General features: G+C 25.5%; 1 protein-coding gene across 4 annotated transcripts in view; it reads left to right on the forward strand.

Annotated features, from left to right (window-relative positions):
* Positions 1-24,901, forward strand: part of LOC135926034 (uncharacterized) — a 68,680-nt gene that overhangs the window by 10,359 nt on the left and 33,420 nt on the right. For all 4 annotated transcript variants that reach the window (XR_010571773.1, XR_010571774.1, XM_065461685.1 and 1 more), the window contains exons 4-23: positions 2,140-2,280; positions 2,327-2,433; positions 2,514-2,612; positions 2,656-2,807; positions 2,851-2,970; positions 3,011-3,123; positions 3,265-3,687; positions 5,767-6,197; positions 12,969-13,175; positions 14,256-14,355; positions 14,398-14,445; positions 14,488-14,547; positions 14,591-14,679; positions 14,724-14,871; positions 14,912-14,957; positions 14,999-15,066; positions 15,106-15,186; positions 15,234-15,441; positions 15,482-15,630; positions 15,675-15,774. Coding sequence is in view for 2 of the 4 variants with exons in the window: in XM_065461685.1 (XP_065317757.1) it covers positions 2,140-2,280; positions 2,327-2,433; positions 2,514-2,612; positions 2,656-2,807; positions 2,851-2,970; positions 3,011-3,123; positions 3,265-3,687; positions 5,767-6,197; positions 12,969-13,175; positions 14,256-14,355; positions 14,398-14,445; positions 14,488-14,547; positions 14,591-14,679; positions 14,724-14,871; positions 14,912-14,957; positions 14,999-15,066; positions 15,106-15,186; positions 15,234-15,441; positions 15,482-15,630; positions 15,675-15,774 (2,890 nt within the window). In the remaining 2 variants the exon portion in view is untranslated. The remainder of the gene's footprint in view (positions 1-2,139; positions 2,281-2,326; positions 2,434-2,513; positions 2,613-2,655; positions 2,808-2,850; positions 2,971-3,010; positions 3,124-3,264; positions 3,688-5,766; positions 6,198-12,968; positions 13,176-14,255; positions 14,356-14,397; positions 14,446-14,487; positions 14,548-14,590; positions 14,680-14,723; positions 14,872-14,911; positions 14,958-14,998; positions 15,067-15,105; positions 15,187-15,233; positions 15,442-15,481; positions 15,631-15,674; positions 15,775-24,901) is intronic.

Below are 24,901 nucleotides of genomic sequence, written 5' to 3' on the forward strand. Positions count from 1 at the left end.
AACACAGGGATTTCCATTTCCATCATCCAGAGCGATCAAGCATAAACTATTTGGAAAATAAGAATAAAATTCGCATACGTTGCAGTTATACCCAAGTCTAAGATTATGTAAGCCATACTCCAAACATGATTTGTATTCATACTTACTTAACCTGACACTTCTTCTTCCATTATACCCTACATCGATGATCATTATAATTTTCTTAGAACTTAAATTACGTTTTCGAATATTTATTTCAGAATATTATTTCCCATATGTCTTAGTAATATATAAATATTCAAGTACAAAATTTGACATCAAACTTAGCATCTATCTGGTGCAATGTAAAAGTTATAGAACTTCTTAGCCTGTTTTTAACTGTCCATGTCAAATCTTATCGTACAAAATTGAAGACCATTTTTTTTTCACATATGTTTTCATAGATAGATGTATACACATTCTCTAATGCACTCCTACCTATAGCGCTTCTGTCTGGTATATTCTTACTGAAATATTTTTTACAAATTATAGTGACTTTTAATTGGGAGAGGAATTATTAAATTAATAAAATAATTTTTCATAAAATTTAAATATCAAATTTTATAATTATAATGTAATATTATATATATTATAAAATAATAGTGAAAATATAATTTTCTTACACCAAGCCGCAGCCTGTAATTTTTAAATGGTAGCGTAGAATGGTTAAAAACGCTCGCCAGCGGTCGCACATGTCTATAAATGAGTGGCTTTATTAGAGGGAAACAGCCATGCTCATCATTAAATTTAATTTATGCACTTATAAAATATGTCCTATTTGGGCTAGGGTTTGTAAAAATCAAGATTTTTCTTATATTTAAATGAAATTTTATAATAAAATACAAATAATTTTGTAATACATGCCCTGGAGGAAAAAGGAAAATAACCCCAATTCAAAAAAAAGTTATTAATTATATGTAAATTCATTTCATTACAGTAATTAAACATTTTTTTCCAGTGAAATTCATGAATAAACTATTGCTGAAGTAATATTGATTTAACTAGAAAATGCTCTATCATATATAAATATTTAATATTTTTGTTTATTTTAATTTAATTAAACTAATATTTTTATATAACTAGAATTAAAATTAATATTTTATATAAACTGCATAAGTTAATCTTATTAGTATCAAAATATTGAATATCGATATTAAAAAAGAGAAAATTGAAATAATAATAGATGATCTTTACATCTCTACTTAAATTAAAAAAATATTAAGATGATTTTATTATTACTGTAGTATAATAAATAATTTCAGGATTGACGCGGTATATATATAATTATTTTTAATAATAAATTTGCCATCAAAAATATCTGCATGTAAAATCGAATTCCCAGGATTGTTTCTAAATTGCTAAAATTTAGGGATCTCTTTATATCTCCTGGATAATTTTAAAAGTAATATTAATAATATTAATAGATGCCAGGGAAGCAAACACTTCTATTTAAATTGAATTTTTCAAAAAATCACTACAAATGGAGGAAATATTATAATTGTTCCCAGAATTGGGGAACAACTTTTGTCAATATTGATGCTATTTCCCCCATTTTTAGCGATTTTTTAATAGTAGTGTTGATAAACGGCTCAATTTGAACCGAGTTTTAAAAAAGGCTAACTCAATATATTATTCAAAAAAATATTATGCAAGTCTGAATATTTTGCTCATAGATGGCACAAAGGTTTGGACATCTATTAGCTATATCTCAAGGCATAGGCAATATTTTTCTGGCTAAAATATGGAGTTAACCGTTTTTAAAAATCGGCTCAAATCGAGCCGTTTAATAACACTATTCCCTAGCATTCATTAATATTAATTTCAAATTCACTTAAAAAATTTTCTAAAAGATATAAGTGAAATTTCCAATTTTTCTTTGTTCTTAGCGATATTTTTTAGCGATTTAGAAGGTAACCGAATTCCCTTATACACTAGCGCCTTCCGAAATTACACTAAACTCGTACGAACATATATTATAATATCTAGAAGTTTTAAAAAAAGTTTAACATGAATTTTGTTTAATTAAAAATTTAATTAGTAGCAAAATTTTTTATATGCTCAGACTAATTTGAATACGGGTAGTAATATTATTATAATATAGAAATATTCTTTTAAAATTAGGTCTATTATGAGATGATATCATCAAATTATCAACAAAATGAATTTTTATTAGGGGCCGAAACTCTGTCATATTCTTTAACGTTGGCTATTGGTAAAGCCATAAAATTTGGTGGAATACCTTTGCTTATTAGAGATAACGAGGTGCTCAAATATATATCATATTAACATGTTAATTTAAAATTCTTAGAATTCATTAAAAATTATTCATGTGATAGATGTTCAACCCAATATTATTATATTGCACACAAAAACTAAGCCTAAAAAATTAACATTTATGTTAAAAGATGGTAAAAAGTGAGTATATTTTTCACGAATAATTACGTTATTTTTTTTCCCTTATATTCGATTCATTTTTTTCTTTAACCATAAATTAGGCAAGATTATTTAGTTAAAAGTTTGGAAGATCTCAAGATGGATCAAAAAGTTGTCCAATATTTTATCATGTGCAACAAAATTTTAAACGGAACTCTTAAGTTAGCTAGGATAAAAAAAATATTGTATATATTAATCGTTTAGGACTGATTTGAAAAATATTCTTCAAACATACCAAGTCATACCCATATTTAATAGATGCGGTCTTATTCAAATGATAGAGGGGACAGGACAAAAGGTTATGTCGATTTACTCTTTATATGAAGATTGGTTGAAAAGAATTATTCCGGAAAAGAGTATTATTTTATCTTATTAAAACACATATTATATATAATTTAGTTGCAGAAACTAAAAGGCAATATTTATCTGAAAATTTGCAAGAATTAAATCTCCAAGAACTATCTCCTTTATTACCCTACACTGATTTCGAGGATAAGGATAACACAAATCCAACCGATTGTAAAAAAAATTTCCCATATTTTTAATTTCATTTATTCAGTGGATCAAGCTATCTTATCTCCAATTAGTAAAATTGATTCGATAAAAAGCAAATCATATTTACTACAAAAGCCTTTGGCATTGTTTTATTCCGTTTTGATATCCGAAGCTAAAGTATGTTTTTAGTCACAATCCCAAATATGAATTTAGATTAGATTGATGATAATATTAATTAGGCTATAATAATAGATATGCATTCATTTAATATTAGAATTACTCTAAATTTATAGTTATGTTTTAATTCATTTATATTAGAAAAAGTATGACCAAGACTTATCGATAACTTCTCTAATTAAAGATAGGAAAAGTCTTTTAACTCCAGACTTGATAAAACAAGTGTATTATGAATTATTAGACATGCAAGATAGTTCAAATTTAGTTCTAATTAATCAAAATAATCCATTAACTGAGACTGATTCGATAAATTGGTTTTCAAAGATCAAAAATTTTGAAGCATCTTTATCTTTATCTTCCATTATCAGCTATATAATAGGACTTGGTGACAGGCATTTGGGAAATTTATTGATTGATTCTCAAAAGGGAACTCTTATACAAATTGATTTTAATATTTGTTTTGAAAGAGGGAAATTTTTAGCTATACCAGAAACTGTTCCGTTTCGATTAACCCCAATAATCGAAAATATTTTACTGGGAAATTCTTTTACCATTGGATCAATGGTATAATTTTTATCAATATACTTGCAGTAACAGTTTTTAACATTTACTCTTTTGACCTTCTAAATTTTGGTCCATTGACAAACATAAGTTGGCTATAACTATGGTATATATAATTTTCTATAAAAAATGAATATTTAATTAACCCTTCATTACTTTTCCTAAAAAAATTACAAATGCACTCAAGTGATATTGATAGTTGGCAATCCCGAATTGAATTAGTTATCAAATTGGAGTTATATTTATTTTCATCTTTATATATATAATAGACCCCTGCAGATAGAGGACTGCAAAGTAATTTTTTCGCAACCCGAGCCCGAATTTAAAAAATTTTTTCGTCCGAGCCCGACCCGAGCCCGAATAAAATTTTGCAATTTAGTTTGAATATTATAATAGCCAAAAAAACTTTATGTGTATTTATTCATCGCCACCTTAAATAAAAGTTTATTTGACGGCCATAATCTATTCAAGATATATATTAAGTTGCATTTTATTTAATTTGTAAAAAATATTATAAAAAGATTAATATACAAGCGAATTTAAAAATTATAGCGATTATATTTATGTCGAATATAGATGATAATGATATAAAAGTTAATTAATATATAAAAAATATAATGAACATATCTATTATATTAACATATCAATATCATTATCAAAAGTATCACAAAGTGAATAATTATGATATATAAATAAAGAGACGTCCAGTTTATCCTAAATTATAAAATAATAATTGATAATGACATGACATGTTATTATGATTGACATTTTAAGGATAAAATGTGATAAATAAAAATCATATGATTCTATAATTAATATTACAAATTACAATGACTATTTGGGATATTAATATTATTATTCGGGTCGGGTTTCGGGTCGGACAGCTCTTACAACCCGACCCTGAACCCTAGATAAAACTTTTTTCATGTCCGAACCCGACACGAGCTCGAGGCTCGGGTCGGGCTACGGACAGCCCGTGCAGTCCTCTACCTGCAGATACTATTTTTTGCCCGACATGGTCCGATTTTTTCATTTAACCAGCCTGACCCTAATACAATTAAAAATTTTATAAAAATGCAAACATTATTATAAAGTTAAATAAAATAAAAAATCTCTAATATATTTTTCTTTCCCAGAGAATTTCTAATTAGCTTTTTATTTATTTATTTTTTAATAAAAGATAATAAAAAAATATTTTCCTTTTTACTTTTGTACTCAAGCCCGGTATAGTCTTGTAAACTCAATACATTTAAAATCACTACGGTATTGATTCTACAACCGGCACTTTAATTATTTTAGGACTTTTGGCCGACTTTCAGGGCTTTAATCTATAATAATAATACAGACCATATGGCGATAATTTTATTTTAAAAATAAACTCGGATCAGGCCTAAAAAGAATACAAAACTTGAGCCAGGCCGTTTAGATTTTTTTAAAAATCATAGTTTTTAATATTTATTTACTGTTGGCAATATCAACTGAACTAAATAATAAAATGCAGAAAATTATTAAAATTAATATATATATTAAAAATTCATGCCGGTTTTTTAAAATCAACCAGGACTGGACTTGTAATAGGTAGGCGCTACAGATCTCTGATTTATATTAAATAAAACTTCATCCATCTGGCATGATAAATAATTATTATTAAATTTGATGCTTTATGAAAAAGTAATTTAATATGCCAAAAATTATTACCAGTATCATAAAAATTCTAAATTTTTCTTAAAATGTAAATAACACATTATTTTTTAGCCTATTTATTCGTATTGAAATCAGCATTTTAAACTTTAATGGTTGGTTAAAAATTATCAAAAATAAAAATTAGTTTGCGTGATTAAATAGTCAAAATTATTAAGCTACTAAAACCAAATAAAGATAAGTGATATGAAAAGAGTACCCTACTTGGGTAACAAGGGCTAAAAATCATACAATTTTCTATTATTAATTATAATCCTTCAATAAAGTTTAATCATTGCATATGAATTGTTTTGATTTAAGTTGAAATAATAGCGGTACATGAATAATATATATGAAAAATAAAAAATCAAATATTATTTATAAAAAAAATAATAAATTTAGGGTAATTTCAAAACATTCGCCATCGAAACTTTGGGAATTATACGTCAACACCCCGAGATTCACGAATTATATTCTGATTGGTTGTTAAATGACCCTCCTTTACATTCAGATAGTTTAAGAAAATCTATCCTTCCAACTTCATTTGATAGTATTGCAAGCAAATTCCATGTAATTAATACCGACATAAAACGTACCAAGACATATTCTAAACATAAAAAATGGAAATTTTATCTAGTATTTCAACTACTTCATTGGAAAGATTTTATAAAATATCATATGGGTATTGAAATTGATGTTAATATATCTGGACGTGAATGTAATAATATTAATTCTCTTAAACTCCAATATTGTAAAGAAGAGTTAATGGATGCAATCAAATCTTCTCATTCTCATTTTAACATTGAATACGAAACACTCTTTCATGATAATTAGTAAAAAAATAACATCTATATAAATCAAGATTGGGCAATAATTAATTACATATGTAATTTCACATAATTACAATTCCTTTTTTGTAATTAATAACTAATTAATTTCATTTTTTAAAAATGGCATTAGTAATAATAATTGACATTTTTAAGCATCTGATTATAATTACAAATTTAAAATATTTTTTTGAGCATTTCTCAATTTTTTTTCTTCTCATTTTTGATAATTTTAAAAATAAGAATTTAAAAATGATTATATTTTATTAATTTACATATCGTTTGGTATTACAGATCAAACTTATTTAATTTTAAAAAGGTTCATTATAACTCAACGATTAATTTAATTTAACAATTGTAATTATATTGTCTGCCAAAAACATTAAATATAATTTAAATAAATAATTATCAAAAATGAGAAGAAAAAAATTGAGAAATGCTCAAAAAATAAAGATTGAAAATGTAAAAAAGAGATTGAAAAAGTTAGAAATGTATGTAAAGGATTACAATGAAAAAATCATTAAAAGAATATTGTATGTATGATGAAAAAAACGTAAAGAATTGTTAAAAAAATGAACCTAAATTTATAAATTATTTTTAAAAATACAAAAGAATTATCAAAAATGAGAAGAAAAATAAATCGAAGATATAGTAAGAAAAATAAAAGATATTTCCTTTCTTTTTGGGAATTTTCCTTTTTTGATTGACACTTTTATTTTTTGTTTGGGCCTTTTCCTTTTATGATTGAGCCTTTTTTGATCGGACCTTTTCTTTTTATGATTGAAACTTTTCCGTTTTTGATTGGGACTTTTCCTTTTTTGATTGGGACTTTTCCTTTCTTGATTAGGACTTTTCCTTTTTTGATTGGGACTTTTCCTTTTTTGAATGGGACTTTTCCTTTTTTGAATGGGACTTTTCCTTTTTTGAATGGGAAACCCTGTAATTGAAATCATTTATTCATATTTTTTTTACATTAAAACGATTAACAATAATTCATATTATATAATTTTTGGCAATAATAAATGATTCTGATTTTTTTCATTAGAAGATAAATCCAAATTGTCAATCAGTTCAAATTACAAAAAAAGATAAAATAATCTTCCATCATGAACGGCCATAATAAAACCTTCAGTAATTTCCTCAAATATATGAAGGTTTATTTATATAACTATATGTTCTTAATTTTTTTAAGAGAAAATACTTTTACGTTAACACGATATAAAAAAATTAAAAAATTTACTGAATCATCAAAAGCAAATGATTCAATTAACTCTTTCTTTTAAGCAATGACATCAAAAAATCTTATTAGACACATCATTAGTCAATAATAAGTTGATTGATTGACAATTTTCTCAAGTCTAAAGCCTATGAGTGTGTTGTTGAAGTGAGAGAAATTTTATTAGAACTAAAAATCTTTTCCCTGCATCTTAATGCACCTATTTTAAAGCATCGGATTTGAAGATTTTCCAATTTTTTAACGTTATTGCAAAGCTAACTCAGTTTTTTGTATAAATTTTTTTTTAGTTGTTTTGGAAAACTATTTTAAATATTGCTGACTACTTATTTAAGACATTATGAAGGATATTCCATTTTGTAGCACAGAATTCGATTGTAATACATCAAATATTTATAATAATATATGCAAATGTCTTATATTGTATTTTATATTTAATTTAACCATCAAAACCTTTATATTTTCAAACATAAAAATGCAAATTGTTATAATGCTTAAAATTTTTAATACAAGTGCATTATAAATATATTATATTCCAATAAAGTTTCTCATTATTTATTATAAATTTTGTCAAATCCTACATTTTTTTTACAATTTAGTTAAAAAAGGGATTGTAATTTAATTATAATTACTCTATAAAATCACGATTATATTTAATTAATAATTAATTATAATATTTTATAAGTAATTGTATTTGGAATTAATTACATTTTTTGAGTAATTATGCCCATACTTGATTTAAATATATTTTTAATACTCTAGAATTGTCTAAATTATAAGCTATTGTTAATCTGAGCCCATTAGGGAAAACTTGAAATGGGTTAATCATAGGGGTAAATATTGTCTTATCATTTAATTTTTAAACGAATATAACATGATATTTGAACCAAAAATGTATTTCAATGAGCATGAATTATTCTGAAAACATTCCATAAATAAATTAAACTTTTTTCAAACAACTTTTAGAATTTTCTAGGGCTGTACCGATCCACAAATTTTTCACCAATCCGATATTTTCCTATATTAAAAAACCCGATCCGATATTTATATTGATTTTTATTTACCATCTATCTTTGTATCAATGCCATAAAAATATCAATATTTTTTTTAAAATCCAACTACTTTTACGAATGATAATTGTATTTTATTTTTTCTATTCTCCAAAAAGTTGAATCTCATTTAAAATATTTGCAATGTTTTCGGGTAAAGTGTTGTTGTTAAATAGCTCCATTTAACCTATTTTTAAATAGGACTAAAACAAGATTTTCGCCAAAATATTATTACCTAAGCCTCGAAATTTCGCCAATAGAAGTCCAAACCTTTCAGCCATCTGTGCGGAAAATAAATAAGGTTGAGTAATTTATTTTTTGGCCAAAGAGTTACCTTCGTTTTTAAAAATTGACTAAATCGAGTCGTTTAACAACACTAACTGTTATGACTCGTTAAATATTTTAAAATTCTTTTTTTGCAGTTTAACAAAAAATTGTGAAAATTTTTAACAATTTTTTTAAACATTACAACAAATAAATAGTAAAATTTATATATATTTAATCATAAAATAACCAAACCCAATTAAAAATATCGAATCGGTTTTTTAAATGCTAAACCGATTCAATATTTAATATCGGCGCCCTAGAATTTTCACATGTTTGCTAGTATTTTTAATGCTACTTTTGAAAAATAACTAGTTTATATTTTTTTGAAGTAACTCGTTGTATAATTTATAACTAGTTTCATTGCAAGTTGCTTTATGAATTATTTAATATGTATAATATTTATAAAATAATTATAAAAACATAATATTATATCAATTGATAAAAATATATTTATAAGCAGATCAAATATCAGGGCCCACTATTTTTTATCTAGGTTCTCAAGAAGGAGCCACAATTATTTTTGAGGGCTTATTTCAGCATTTTAATGAATATAGAGAAATTCCTCCGTTTATTTGAAAATGTCTTAATTTTATTGCTTAAAAGTTAATTTATAAGTTAGGGGAGAAAAATGTCAATTTGTAGATAAAACGATAGTCGAGTGAACATGTTGTTAGTTTTAAGTATTTTTTTTATCTATCTTATTTCGGCTGTTAGTAAAGGATAAGTTTTATTTGATTGGAATAAGGAAACACGAATTGTCCAAGTGTTACAATCTGTATAATTACATAGTTTCACTATGTCACTTCCTAGTTATAAACCTAGGGCTACTCTCAATTATTCTTCTCGTAGCCAGGATTTGGCTGGTGACCGGTCCAACAATCGATCCCGCCTCAAGATCGATAGGACCAGGCCGACCTTCACTAACCTACTTAATATAGGCATTTTGCTATGTTGTATTTTCATAAAATTAATTTTGGTTTTTCACTTTTTTTATATAAAATATTTTCAAATATAGCCGTTATTTTAAAATATCATTTAATATATTGTATACCTTTCTGTAGGAAAGAAGGGGTAGGATGTATAGGGATTTTTTTATTAGCTTAAAATGATATGTGCAAGAACAGGCAAATTTCTAAAGAAAGGGAATTTTCCATTTCCCCACCCCTGACGCCTATGGTTCGTCTGATAAAAGATTGCCAAGGCTGCCACTGGGAAGGACCTCCAACAATTGACTTAGTCTGTCATAGGACTGGCGGAGTTTATAAGATCGAGGGGTAGATAGTATATCAGAATAAGGATATTAGATGAAGTGGAAAAAGATCTAGATCACCAAATTTTGCTGGTTCGGAAAGAGCCCAGTTAAAATTCGTAATTTTTCAGTAAAAAAAACTACCTAAAAAAAGGAGAATCTATAAATATGTACAAATTTTGGTATATATTGATATCTACGGAATAAAAATAAACTTTGATGCGCGGGTAGGTGTTTAAATATGGCAGAATGTTATTAATTAATTATTATTATTATTAAAAAAATAAACATAAATATGGATTTAGATTTTATTTATAAAAATAAATGATTTTAGTTTTAAAAAAATTTTATAAAATTTTATTTTTATTAAAGACGTCATTTTTTATCGGATCGGATCGGGGAATTTTATAATATTGGCCGATAACCGATATTTTAAAATGGGTAAAATATCGGCCGAATCCGATAAAAAATATCGGTACACCCTAAAAAATTGCAGACATTTCAAAAATATGTTTTGAATTTTATATTAGAAGCTTCTTCTGACATTATGGTATTAACTATTGGAACTAATAAGGTTAATTTATCGCGTGGCACTATTTCCTACTAAGAACACTATTACTATTATCTTATAATTATTTGTTATTTTAAAGAAAATCTCCGTTTAGATTTATTGATGGAAAACCCAAGAGCGAGGAGTTATCTTCGAAATATTTAATGTTTTTAAGAATATTAGATGATGGCCCGCAAACAGTTTCATCATATATTACTTGGGAAACTAGATTATGGATGCCTAGATAGAATTGAAGGGTCGTAAAAAAATCTTGTCCCAACTTATCCGTAGAAATAGTGATTGGCTGAGGGCTTTGTAGACTTGGGGCAATTTACAGCAAGAAACCTGAGAAAGGTGTTCTTAAACGGCTCGATTTAGCCAATTTCAAATTAAGATTTTAGCCAAAATAATATTCACGCCTCCATTAAGAGATACCCAAACATTTCTGCTATGTATCAAAATATCCAGACTTGCAATATTTTTTAAAATATTGGGTGAGCCGTTTTTAAAAATCAAGCCGTTTAACAGCATTGCTTTCAAAAGTTCAAAAGTATCTTCATTTTCCTTAGCTAATCTAACATCAGAGGTTCTAAGTTTTAGTGCTTCATTTATGTCCCCTTGGTCTAATATTTTTTTTGAGATAATATTATTTGTGAATGATGTTATCTATTTCGATATTATTAATATTATTCTTGTAATTTTCCATTTTGTGAAACATATTCATTTATTATCATTTTTACAAAATAATTTTTCATTTAAAAATTTTAATGAAAATACAAATAGCACTGAAGAGGCCATTATTTTTTAATAGTTAAAAATAATAAATGGCTCAGAATAAACAGTAAATAAAAATAATATAAAGATAATGAATCAGCTAGATATATATTTGACATATTTAAAAAAGTGACTAGTTACTTTTGCCGTTATACTCCAAAAATTCAATTAGTTTCAAAAATAATGAGTAATTTTTTTACAAAAGTTTAACTAGGCCCCAATTATTATAATAAGATGGTTGACTTGATTTTATGTAAATTATATACCAAAGTTCGTGCCATGGGATATACTATATATAATATGGGATGAAACTGTGGAATTTATTATATTTTACAATGTATTTTAATTTATTTTCAAATGATCAACATTTTGAATAAAAAAATGAATAAAAGATTTTTTTTAAAGAGAACTCGCAATGCGAGAGGCGAAAATTCCCGAGATGTTTTTTGAAAATACAAAATGTTATATTTTTTTTAATTATTGGATTAAAAATATAAATTTATTTTTTTAAATATTAGATTAATAAAAATAAGATTTCTTTTTAAATCTTCATTGGCCCGCGATTTTAATAAGTTTTTGAAACCTAAATTATTTATCGCACGCCTTTTTTAAGTTTGAATACTTGATTTTGCCGGAATTATATACCATCATGTATAGAGTACCTCCCTCTAAATTTCAGACAATCGCTATCAATTTTATTTTATATAAATATCTATCTATATACAAATAAAAAGATTAAAACAAAATGGTTTATATTTTACAAAGTAGATACTCTATATATTGGAAAACAATTCCGGCAAAAGTCAAAATTATAAAAAACGGCTATAAATGATTTACATTTCAAAAATATTTTAAAAGCTCAGATTTGTTAACTATCTAATTCAAATTGACGGCCACAATTTGTATTTTTATAACTAATAATTGATATAATATAGAGAATAATGTGATAAAGTCAGAATTTATTTATCATATAGAGGTTTACATTAGAGATCTGCAAAATCAAATTTTTCGACCCAAGCCTGCCCCCGGCTATATATTTTTAACAACTTTCTTCTAAAATTGTTTAATTTGCCTTAATTATTGGGTTTTTTTTTAAATTTTATCGACATATTTATATGAATATTTAAAATGTTTTACAACAAATCATATTAATACTGTAATCAGGCAAAATAGAAAGAATAGGAAGGAAATATCATTATATTTTAAGCCGTCATTAGCATTAAAAGCAACGTAAAAATATGTGAGCTGAAATGACAGCTATTTTGATTTCTCGAACATTATTGGCGGTCATTTTTTAAAAATTAAATACTACTTTTTAATGTATCATGATCAATATTAATATGATAAATAGTTTAAATACTAAATAAACTAAAGTGTTTTAATATCATAAATTTTAATTCTACAGCTTTTTAACATGATTTAAAGTAGAATAGAATTACCTTTTTTAAATTATTGAAAATTTGCTTTCACTATTTTTGTAGCATTATTTAATATTTAGACTTCCATATCAGTTTATCATTAATTAGTTTTAACAATTATCTAAATTTGATTTTATTACATCGATATTTTTGTTTTATTTTAAAAATATTAATAGTAACAAACTAGCTGAATATTTTAAGGAAATATCAATTTTTCTTGAAAAACATAACTTATTCGAGGATATTAGAAATGATAAGATTTGGCCTGTCTTACAATCATATAAAAAGATTTCACGGATATTACCATTTTGCTCAAAATATCAAGAAGATTTAAACTGCGAAAAACTGATCGATGATGGTTGGTTTGATGATTTGATAAAACGGTAAATAATTATTTTTTATATTATAAATAGTTAGGAAAATAATCTTGTTTATCGTAGCTTATTTTTTATAAGGTTTTTTACTTGTATTCAGGAGCATATACTTGCATTATCGCTATCGGCACATACTTATAATTTTAACCTATACCAATGGTCGATACTTAAAAATGAAATTAACTTTTATAAATTTTTAGTCAATATTATGCTATGAATTTATAAAAAAATTTCTATAAAATTTCTATACCATAAATAAGAAAGAAGATTCTTAAATTAAATGTATAAATTGATGAAATATATTTTTACATTTTTTAAAATAATTATAAATATACACTTTATTATTTTTGTTATCGATATCGGGTAAAAAGGTGGCATTGTATTTCTTTTTAATTAGTAGAAAATTTACTATCAAATTTAGTCCCAGATTATAAGGAATCCATTTTATTTTCGGTGCCACGGATTTCTAAAGTTTAAAAAATGTTTGATCAAAGAGACCAATCAATAATTGCATTTATTGCAAGGTGGCAAAGATGAAGATTTTTAATAAAACGACGGTGAAGCAGATTTTGGCTGTGGCCATCTATAAGATTATCGCAGAGCTTGCATGACGTGAAGATGTTGCAGCCTAATTGAAGGCCTACAGTGATTTGAAATTTTTCTTTAGATAAAATAATTTAAGGTTGGAACATGGGGTGGCTTCAAATCATTCTTATTCTGAACTATAATGATTGATAGCACAGCTTAACTGAATACTTGCATATATAACTAAGGAAGTTTATATTAATTATTTATAACGAGATGAAGAGTTAGCAAAATATTATGATTAATAACACTAATATTCAGATTGGCCTCTAAAAAAGTGTATTGGTAAATCAAATTTTTTAAAATATTATCATATATTTCTTTTAATTTTTCATGTAATTAGGAACGATTATTCTTTTATATCCTATTTTTTGATCATTTTCCTTTTTTCTGAACATTTAATTAAATTATATTTTTGGAATATTCCACTTTTATTAATATTTTATTTTCCAAAAACAAATATACCAATGTATATATTATTAAAAAAATATAATTTTATTATAGGTATCAATCAAATTACAACAATTATAGGAATTATAGTTCTGCTATTGAACTGATTAGATTAAAATACAACAAATTGTTAGACGTTAAAGATTCTTTTAAAGTTGTAATTTTATAATTTTTCTATTTATTATTGAATTTTTAGATGATTTTAAAAATTATAACAGAAACTAAATTACCTGATGTGAAAAACGTTTTTTAAAATAATATATTAATCAATTATTAATATTTTCAGGATCCATTCATACTAGCGGTTTGGAATTTAAGTAAAAAATATGGTAACGTAATGCTCGAAGTAAAATGAATGTTAAAATAATTTTTTTTAAATATTCGCTTAGGGATATGATACATTTTTTGAACAAACACTTTTATTCAAAATTCATAGTTTACTATCTACTATTTGTAAAAATGATATCTGTTTAGATAAGTTTAGTTATAAACATTATCTCATATGTTGTTATTTAAATTTAGCTTAATGAAAACTATAGCCGATTTAAAATCATATATCAAAGATAATAATTATTTCCTCCGTATCAATGATATTCATCATTTTTCTTCTAGAGAATTTAAGATGGAAAATGACGTTTATTTGATCAAACTGAATTATTCAATAAAATTGGTAAAATAATTATTATAAATCAGCATTTTAATTATTTAAGTTGAATATAAAATTATTATCCACGAATTATCCAACTGATTTTCCAGGTATGATTATAAATATTTATACAATCTTAATTTATTTAAAGACCTATTTACTTCAATCGTAAAAATATTACAGCAACCAACATTATTAATCACTATTTTAAAGACTAAGGTATAGATCAAAATAAATTTTTTTTATTTTTTATTTTAGCTGAGTAAGGATCAATTATCACTTATATCCAAAGATATTGAAAAAATTTATGAATTGGCACAAGTGTCTGAAAGACTCAAAGTTTTTTAACATTTTCTACTTTTGATATATATTTTATAATAATTAAGACCACTTATATTAAGTATAACACCAATATTTTCCCGCAAGTATTTCAATATATAATGAAGCATACTCAGGTAGCACTTAATGGTTTCCAAGAAATGAGCAAAAGTGTATTCTCATTATACACCGATATATTTAAAAAAGGATATGAATGTATTAAACTTCGAGACATCTATAAAATGATGGAAGCAAAATGGGATAGATACATTTCAAGTAAAATTCTTACAAGGAATTATGATATAATAATATATAGAAATGACCAATGATCCTATTAGCATTTTAATAAAATTTCTATATGAAGAATGGAGAATATTTGATGATTCGATGGATAATATGTTTAAAGACTTGAATTTAAATGATATCAGTATTAATAAATTGGAAAATATGTCCAATAAATGCAAAGTATATGATATAAAATCTTTAATATAAATTATTTTTATTTTTAGTATACACATTTTTTAGATCTTATATTTACAATTTATATATTAATTCGGGAAATTTTTCAAAGTCCTATGATTAGAGACTTCAAGAACATAACCAAATACGGTGATTTTATATTTTAAAATTCTATGATAAAAATGTTTTTTGTATACTCTAAACTATGAACATAAAATAACAGATTGATTCATATTACAGGGTTTCCCATTCAAAAAAGGAAAAGCTTCAATCATAAAAGGAAAAGGTCCGATCAAAAAAGGGAAAGTTTCAATCAAAAAAGGAAAAGGTCCAAACAAAAAAGGAAAAGTGTCAATCAAAAAAGGAAAATTCTCCAAAAGAAAGGAAAAAGTCCGATCAAAAAAGGAAAAGTGCCAAACAAAAAAGGAAAAAGTTCAATCAAAAAAGGAAAAGTGTCAAACAAAAAAGGAAAAGGTCCAATCAAAAAAGGAAAAGTGTCAATCGAAAAAAGAAAATTCCCAAAAGGAAAGGAAAAATGTCAATCAAAAAAGGAAAATTCCAGTGTTGTTAAACGCTACTTTTTAAAGTAGCGCGCTATCGCTACCGCTATTTTATAAAAAAAATAGCGCGCTACCGCTATCGTTTTCAAATGAGTAGCGCGCTATTAGCTACTTTTTACGCTATTTTGATTTTTTTTAAAATATATTTTACGTAACTTTATTACCACAAATAAAATATTGGTATAAAAACATGACCATAATTTGTTACATATATATATATACATATAATATATTTATTATTGCACTTTAATAATAATTATAACATTTCGGTACTGTTCAGCAGCACTTGAGCGCAACGCAGTATTAAATTTAATAAACACTTAAATGAGTATTTTTAGATTTAAAAAAAGCATCTAGAGATTCAATAATATTATTATTTATTTCAAAAAAATCATCTATGGAAGGCCGCGGTTACGATCTTGCTATAGTATTAGTATCGTGGTTAGGCATGACATTTTTTAACGTTACCATCAGCCTATCAAGTTGCCCTTTAGATTCAGTTAAATTATTGTATGGCCAATTTAACTTAAAACTAGGATGAACGATAGCAGCTATTACATTATCATCATACAGATCTGGAAATCTAATTTATATAAAGCGATGTATTTATAAAAAAAGAAGAATACCTTTTTAATTTTCAAAATTTAAATTTATCTGAGATTTAGATTCATTTATAAAAAAATATTAAAATAACATTAAATTATGTGAAAGTCTTAATCTTGGTTTTGATGGGTATGAATTAATCTGGGGGGGGGGGTGGAGGGGGATGTAAAAATAATTTTTTTATATGGGTATCTAGTTATTCATTTTTTGTCTTGAGGGTATGACTGTCAGTCCCTCAACATATTAACAAAATGTCTAGTTGAATAGAATTTACAAAAGAGAATGATGATAAAACAATTTTTTAAATCTTTTTTCGGTTCCAATCCTGAACTTGAAATATATAATTTGCAGTGTTCTATATTTAGCGCGTTATTCCATACCTATTTTTTTTAGTATCGATAGCTTTAGCTTGCTACATTTTTTTAAAAAGAGAGATAGCGGTAGCTCGTTACTAAATAAATAGCAAAAATTATTATAATTATTTTTAATTAATTCTTAAATCATAATCTTTTTATTTTATCTGTACCAAAATTATTTTCATTATCAATATCTACTGTCGACATTTAAAAATTATTTTTTTTTTGAAAAATATATTTACAATGCATATTTTTAAATGTATATTTAAATAAATAAAATAAAAAGATTATGATTTTAGAATTAATTATAAAATTATTCTGATAATTTTTGCTATTTATTTAGTAACGAGCTCTTTTAAAAAAAAATGTAGCACGCGAAAGCTATCGATACTAAAAAAATTAGGTATGGAATAACTCGCTAAATATAGAACACTGCAAATTATATATTTTAAGTTCAGGATTGGAACTGAAAAAAGATTTAAAAAATTGTTTTATCTTCATTCTCTTTTATTTCTGTAAATTCTATCCAACTAAACATTTTGTTAATATGTTGAGGGCCTGACAGTCATACCCATCAAGGCAAAAAATGAATAATTTTAATCTAAAGATATTTAAATTAGCTTTTATTTGATACCCATATCGATATTTTGTGGTGATAAAAATATTCCTGACCTCCCAAGATCTAGACCCGCCCTCTATGAGTGATTTTTATTATTACAATAAAAAAATATTTTTATTACCTTTTATTTGATACACATATCAAAAAAAATTTTTTTTTACACCACCCCCCCAGACCAAGTCATACCTATCCAGACCAAGAATGAAGACTTTCAGTCAAACGATATTAAAATTAGCTTTCATCTGTATCAAAAAAATTTATTTTTACACCCCCCCCCCTCCACCCCCACCCACCAGACCAAGTCATACCCATCCAGACCAAGAATGAAGACTCAGTCAAATAAAATTAACTTTTACCCATATCAAAATAAATTATTTTTACACCCCCTCCTCTCCACTCCCACCCCCCAGACCAAGTCATACCATCAAGACAAAAAAAGAATAATTTCAGTTAAACATATTAAAATTAGCTTTTACTTGTAACCCATATCAAAAAAAATTATTTTTTACACCCACCCCCACCCCCCAGACCAAATACCCATCAAGACCAAGAATGACTTTCAGGCAAACAATATTAAAATTAGCTTTTATTTGATACCCATATAAAAAAAAATTTTTTACACCCTCCACCCCCACCCCCCAGACCAAGTCATGCCCATCCAGACCAAGAATGAAGACTTTCAGTCAAAGGATATTAAAATTAGCTTTTAAATGATACCCATATCAAAAAAAAATATTTTTAACACTCCCCCCCCCTTCCCACTCTCAGACCAAGTCATACACATCCAGACAAAGAATGAGAACTTTCAGTCAAGCCATATTAAAATTAGCTTTTATTTGATACGCATATCGATATTTTGTGTTGATAAAAATATTTCTTACCACCCAAGACCTAGACCGGCCCATTATGGGGGAGAGATTGATCTCCAGTTGAATAGATCTTTTGATTAGCTATCGATTGATACCCTATATTAGACATATTTTATTTCATAAGGCAAAACAAACAATATTGAAAATTAATGAATAGCAATAAAATTAAAAAAACGAAACGCTGAAAACGCTTTTTAAAATAAGATTCTTCTATATCATGGTTCAAATGTGATAATGCCGTGTAGTTTTTTATCCTTTAAAAAATTGAAATTTTAAAGGGGTACCTTTAAATCCCGTGAAGATCCCGGATAGTTAGTTATGATCCCTTTAAAAATTACGACATATGTATGATGAAAAAAAACTTAAAGAATTGTTAAAAAAATGGACCTAAATTTATAAATTATTTTTAAAAATAGAATAGAATTATCAAAAATGAGAATAAAAATAAATTGAGAAAAGAATTACGATTTTTCTTTTTTGATTGACACTTTTCCTTTCCTTTTGGGAATTTTCCTTTTTCGATTGACACTTATTTTTTTTTGATTGAACCTTTACCTTTTTTGTTTGACACTTTTCCTTTTTTTATTGAATCTTTTCCATTTTTCTTTGACACTTTTCCCTTTTTGATCGTACTTTTTCCTTTCTTTTTGGGAATTTTTCTTTTTTGATTGACACTTTTCCTTTTTTGTTCGGACCTTTTCCTTTTTTGATTGAACCTTTTTCTTTTATGATTGACCCTTTTCCTTTTTTGATCGGACCTTTTCCTTTTATGATTGAAACTTTTCTTTTTTTGATTGGGACTTTTCCTTTTTTGAATGGGAAACCCTGTATATATACATTTTTGATATAAGTTTCTAGTTCAGTATTTCTTTTTTTTACTTGTTTTAATTTCTTTAAAAAAAAATTACCTATAAACTAAACGTGATCTATTTAAAAAAAATGTTTGTTTTGTTTATATTCTCATTTTTAAAATTATAGCTCTTTTAATCACATATTGTCCGTTGTAAAACACAAAGTAACTTTTTTCAAAAATATAGTGGTTTCATAACGATGTGACATAAATTCAGTCGGCCAGTTCACTCCTAATAGCTTAGAATCTTATATTTAAAATTCAATAATTATTTTAAATGTGATGAAAATCTAATATTAAAAGTTTTTATCTGGTACCATGTGGCACTTTTGATATTGATGCTTTTTCTAAATTCTATTGAATCATTTTCTTTAAATCTAGTAATAAATATATTAATAATATAATCTGAATATATTAATAACTTTAATAAAAAATTTCTAATTACAGTACATATAACACAAAAAATTATTATAATAATCTGATGATAAAAGCAAGATCTAGTTATTAACAAAATTAAAATACATATATATTAATTATAACATCAAATTAATTTTTAAAGGCAAAGGTTTTTCTTATTATTTCTTTTTATAAGTCATGCAATATTTAATAGCAAGTCAGTTCCAGCCACGAGAAATCTTTCACAAGCATAGTGGCTTATATATCCAAAGTAACGTTGAAAAAAAGATATAAAATGATATTAAAAGTTCAGGTGATGCTAAATATCTTAGGCCAATATTTACTAATGAAAAAGAATCTAGCAAGTGCCATTCATATTAGAAGCCAGTAGGTCATTTATGGGATTAAATCCTAAAAATGTAAATAAATTATATTGGTTGTATTTAAATTGAGCATTAATTATTAAATATATTATATTTCAATTTAGCGTATTAATATTGGAATTGAGCATTATTAAAATTATGAAATATATGAAATGTATTTTATGTTTCAATAATAAAAAATACCAAATTAATATTGATATTTGAATAAGCATTATTAAAATTATGAAATATATTATTTTTTTCAATTGTGCATTATTAAAATTATGATTTTATTTAATTAATTATATCAATTTAATAAGTCAGAACTAGCATTAGTATTGATAATTATTAATATGAAATTTTTTATTTTATAAATAAAAAGATAAGAGCATTTGCATATCAGCTAGCTAAAAAATATCATAAATCTTTCATAGAGAGCTGGGCATCCAAGGCATGGTTGGAGATGACTAAATGGGGTTCAGAAAAAGACATTATCAACTTTCGATTCGTACACCAGCTACAAGTCTTATAAGAACATATGTTTTTAATCGCACAACTGTTAATAAATTTTTTGAAATTTTAATGTTGAAACTAAAGAATCCCTATTTAGAGGTCTGCAATAGGCGGGTTTTTAGCCCCCAAGCCCGCCCATCCAATATTTAAAAAAATTTAGTCCGTCCTCCCAACCCACTTATAGTTTTAAAAAAATATTCCCTCCCGCTAATAAGTCTAAGATTCTTTACCCGCTCACTCTAAAATTTTTTTTAACAATCTGTCCATTATATAAAAGAAAATTTTAACCTATGCCACACATAAAATTTAAATAAGCTCATTCTTTCAATTTTTTTAAAATCTAATTTAAAAAAATGATTCAGTTTCAGCGCAACACCCCTACAAAAAAGTTCTATAATTTAGGAAATTACTAGATTAAGCAAAAAAAATATTCACTTTAATTTACGGATAATGAATTTATTTGATTTAATAAAATATTTATTTAAATTTTAATATAAAATTAATATTTATTGATATTATTTCTAATTATAATGTAAAAATAATAATGTATCCACATTTTCTGGATTCACGCACCTTCCTTTTTGTTCTCTAAACCCTCCAGCAATGTTTTCCTCGTTCAGAAGAAGCGCTGGTAATCTTGATAACTTCGATAAATCGTTTTCTTGTCGTTTCCACCTAAGTAGATCCGTTTCAAGTATATCTACTTAAGTCAGATATTTAAATAAAAGTTAAACCATTAATAATAAATAAAAAAAAGGTAATTTAAATTAATTGTTAATAAATGGTAAACTTAAACTAAATTTAGTTGCCTAAAATTTTTATAAATTATACAAAAACTCACTACTTTAAGATTTATATTTTATGTCATTAGGTAAGGTGGTTTCCTCTGTAACAGCCACATCTTCCCATCTGTTGTTGTTTAATTTTGATGTGTATAATATCTATTTTAAACATTGCATTAATTAAATTCTCTTTGCTTTTGGAACGGGTAAAATCAAATTTTCATTCAAGTTGATGTTATATTCTTCCATGCAAATACATGTTTTCGATATCAACACATCCTCAGATATCGATTGGTATTTAAAAATGTTGAAATTTCATGAAACATTTTTTTTTAATATTTGCATAAATCATTTTAAATAAATAAATGTTGTAAATTTTTTAACGCCCACCAACCCGCCCATAGTTTAAATATTTATCATAACCCGCCCGACCGCCCACCCGTTCTTTAAAAAAATTTAACCCGCCCTGCCCACTTAGAGGCTGGCGGGCTAAAAACCCGCCCAATGCAGATATCTAATCCCTAAAACTTTGAACATTCTAATGTATAGATGAAAGTGGTTCTACCACCGTTCAAATTCCTTCTAGAATTATAGCACAAGTGTGCCAAACAAGTTGCTTCCATAACTTCGGGAGAAAAAGGAACGATAGTTAAATGTTTAGCCATTAGTGCTATAGGTCATAGCATTCCACCATTTTTCACTTTTACAAAATAATGATATAAAGATCACTTTTGATGGTCCTGTTGGATATAAGGGTGTGAGAAACATATCTTGTTGGACGCAAGAAGAAAATTTTTTATGTTTTATGCAACACTTTAAAAAAAAATTCTAGCACACCCAATTAGAAAAAAAGTTTTGTTAATCATCTTAGATAACTATTCCTCTCAGCCTAAACTCCTTGAAAAGCTTTATAATTGAACTATTGGCACATTGCGAAAGTCATGTTAGGAAACAATTTCAATTTATGATATTCCAGAAGTCTTAAAAAAGAAATTTGGTATTGACAACCAATAATAATTTCATCTGATGAAATATCTAAAAAAGCCTCAGAAATACTACGTTTACTCATTATAAATTTTTTTGTTAATTTAGAGGAAAAAGGTATTGAAAGAGAATTGGCTGTGTTATCTGTTTAGGGCGATGAATGGTTAAAATATACCACATGCCTTGAATGAGCACATTCTAAATGTGCAACTTATGATAATTACTTTACATGCAAGAGTTGAGAACTTTTTCTAAACCCCATAAGCCAATCATCTCTAGCCATACCATTGGATGCCCAGCACTCTGGGAAAGATTTGTGATATTCTATACCTAGCTGATATGCAATTGCCCTTATCTTATTTATTTAAAAAATAAACAATTTCATTTTAATAATTTTCAATACTAGCTTTATAGACTTATTAAATTGATAAAAAATTAGATAAATTGATAATTTTAATAATTCTTTTATCTTATTTATTTAAAAAATAAACAATTTCATTTTAATAATTTTCAATACTAGCTTTATAGACTTATTAAATTGATAAAAAATTAGATAAATTGATAATTTTAATAATTCTTTTGTAGTTTTATTAAAAAAGCTCAATTGAAACATAAAATTCATTTCATAATTTATGATTATTTCAAATTTTAATATATTTTATATAATGTTAATAATGCTCAATTCAAATACTATCAATATAATTTATAATTTAATTAATTGTTTAGGTGTTAATCTCATAAATGACCTACTGGGTTTTAATATCTATACACACAATCTAGATTTTTCTTCTTTAGTTAATATTTGTTTATGATTCATTTTTATCTATTTCTCAACTTATATAAGGTATGTTATATATTTAGCAGATAAATTTAATGAAGTGTATTTTATGATTACATCAATTATATTTACAATTCTGATTATGGTTTTTCTCTTTTAATTTCTTATATAAACATCGTTATTGTGTGACTTCTTGTATAGTCATAAATGTCAGATATTTTATTTTATAGGTAATACTTTAAAGAACATGCATGCGAAAAATTAAATCCCGAGGAAATATTTTTTGCTAAAAGCAAAAAACACTAGAGTGATTTTTATAATATTTGGTTAAAAAACAGTTTGGCAATTTTTAATAAGATGAACATAGGTAAAAAATAATATATGAAAATACATCTTCATGCCAAATTTAAGGTCAATTATACTCAAGAGTTTAAATGTTATTCCCGTTAACATTGTTATCCCGTTTTACTCCGGTCTCCCCTACTTTTAATTCATCAATTAATTCCAGTTAATAAACAGAAATAAGTTATAAGCGAAATGAAAACTATGCGGCACGCCTTATCCTGAGTTTTTTTTATTGGATTTCAAATTGCTATTCAAAAATCATACATCTAAATATATTAATGTTTCTCTTTTCCCGATTAAAAATATTTTAATATCATTCTACGATCTCATAGAGATTTTTCTTTTCTCTATGTAGAAGTAAAATAGTTAAAATCTTATATTTGGATCGAGTTATATTTTCAAAAATTAAATATGAATCTGAAACTCAAATTAAGACAGTCTATATTGCCATTTTGAAAGCCCTAGTTCTGAAATATAGTTCAACAATGCTTAACTAGTATATATTTTAGTTCAATGCTTTAATTCGTTTAGAAACAGTATAATAATAAAAAGGTTATTAAAAAAAAATAATTAAAATTTCCAAACTCGGAATCAAGATTCAAAATAGAACCAAAGATTAGGGACATATATTAATTTTTCACTTTGACTTAAATTCATCCACAATCTTTTAACTGCTTCATATAGTATTAGAGCATTTCTATTTCCTATATTTTGTATGCAAAATATATAAATAACCAATTTTTGATTTAGTTGTATTTAATTAATCTAAAAAATATAGAAAGCACTAAATGCAATTATTTAAAAAAATTAAATTAACTAAATATATCAAACAAATTACTTTCATTATTATAAAAAATAAACTTTTTATAGCATTTTTAAATATGAGATTCGATATCTCTGACTTTAGCCTTGATAATTTTATAATTCAACAGCAGGATCATAAAAGTATTCCAATAGATTCATAGCATCTTTGGGAAATATGTTACCAAAATAAAAAAGATTGATTACGACAGTGGCCCTTACACTAAGCGATGGAAGCATACACCCCCCCCCCCTCCGAAAATATACCCCCTTCCAAAAAAGCAGTTTTTCTTTACTTCCTACCTCTTATAAATAAAAATGTTAAAAAATATACATGATAAGAATATTTTTTTAAATTAACAATTTAGACAAATTAGGGGAAAAGAAAGCGAAAGAATTATAATTTTATCAATATTTAATTGTTTATATAAATTTTCTTTTATTGATAATAAAATGGTT

The sequence above is a fragment of the Gordionus sp. m RMFG-2023 genome, chromosome 3 (genome assembly GCF_954871325.1).
Source record: "Gordionus sp. m RMFG-2023 chromosome 3, tfGorSpeb1-WG-v2, whole genome shotgun sequence".
Lineage (NCBI taxonomy): Eukaryota > Metazoa > Nematomorpha > Gordioida > Chordodea > Parachordodidae > Gordionus > Gordionus sp. m RMFG-2023.